At 51.0% G+C, this 1,056-nt stretch overlaps 1 protein-coding gene across 1 annotated transcript in view; it reads left to right on the plus strand.

Annotated features, from left to right (window-relative positions):
- SMOC2 (SPARC related modular calcium binding 2) overlaps nucleotides 1-732 on the plus strand; it is a 285,658-nt gene extending 284,926 nt beyond the window's left edge. The window contains 2 exon segments of the mRNA XM_007950494.1: nucleotides 386-631; nucleotides 633-732. Coding sequence (XP_007948685.1) covers nucleotides 386-631; nucleotides 633-732 — 346 coding nt within the window.
- Nucleotides 733-1,056: the final 324 nt, after the last annotated feature.

The following is a 1,056-nucleotide window of genomic DNA, read 5'->3' on the forward strand; positions in this document are numbered from 1 at the left end:
TGTCTGAGCTGACTTGCGAGATACTTGCAGAGCAGATTCGAGGATAAGGGAGCTTTGTCTCAGAGGACTTGGCCTGCACCAAGCACATCACCGAAGTACAGAAATTCAAGTTCAGTATGCCATTTGCAGTTTTGGAAACAAACTTGAGTAATCTTTGCCAAATCACTTTTCCTGAATTATGAATTATGTTTTTAAAGCTGTGTGTCTCTTGGTAAATATGCATAGACTATGACAACGTGCCCATAACAGCCGTGCGCAGAGCCCCCTTCAGCGGGCTGGGTGGATGGCACCACGCGTGTGTGGTAGAGGGCAGGACACATGGCGGGGTGGGCGGAGTCGTGACAGAGTGATGGCCAAGGCCCCTGACAAGTCTGTTCTCTTCTAGGCTTTCAGAACCGGACCCCAGCCACACCCTGGAAGAGAGAGTGGTCCACTGGTATTTCAAGTTACTTGATAAAAATGCCAGCGGCGACATTGGCAAGAAGGAAATCAAACCTTTCAAGAGGTTCCTGCGGAAAAAATCAAAGCCCAAGAAATGTGTGAAGAAATTTGTGGAGTACTGTGACGTGAATAATGACAAGTCCATCTCGGTTCAAGAATTAATGGGCTGCCTGGGGGTCACCAAGGAAGAGGCCAAAGGCAACACCAGAAAACGCCACAGTAAGAGCTGTTCTGAGTGCTTCACCCTTTCCCATGTATCATCAGAAGGAGCCCTGGTGGCACAGTGGTTAATGCACTCGGCTACCGAGAGGTTGGCGGTTCAGACCCACCAGCCGCTCTGCAGGAGAATGATGAGGTACTCTGCAAAAGGTAGTCGGTCAAGACTGACAGCCTTAGAGACCCTGTGGGGCAGTTCCACTCTATCTTCTGGGGGTGCTGTGAGTCGGAGTGGACTCCATGGTAGTGGGTGTGGTTTGGGCTTTGTTTCCATGAAAACTGACAGGCTGGGAGACCCTGTGGGCAGTTCCACACTGTCCTCTAGGGGCCCTGTGGGTTGGAATGGACTCCAGGGCAGTGGGTGTAGTTTGGGCTTTGCTTCTGTGAAGACTGACAGCC

This window comes from Orycteropus afer, unplaced genomic scaffold, assembly GCF_000298275.1.
Source record: "Orycteropus afer afer isolate SDZICR_OR568_19922 unplaced genomic scaffold, OryAfe1.0 scaffold00273, whole genome shotgun sequence".
Taxonomy (NCBI): domain Eukaryota; kingdom Metazoa; phylum Chordata; class Mammalia; order Tubulidentata; family Orycteropodidae; genus Orycteropus; species Orycteropus afer.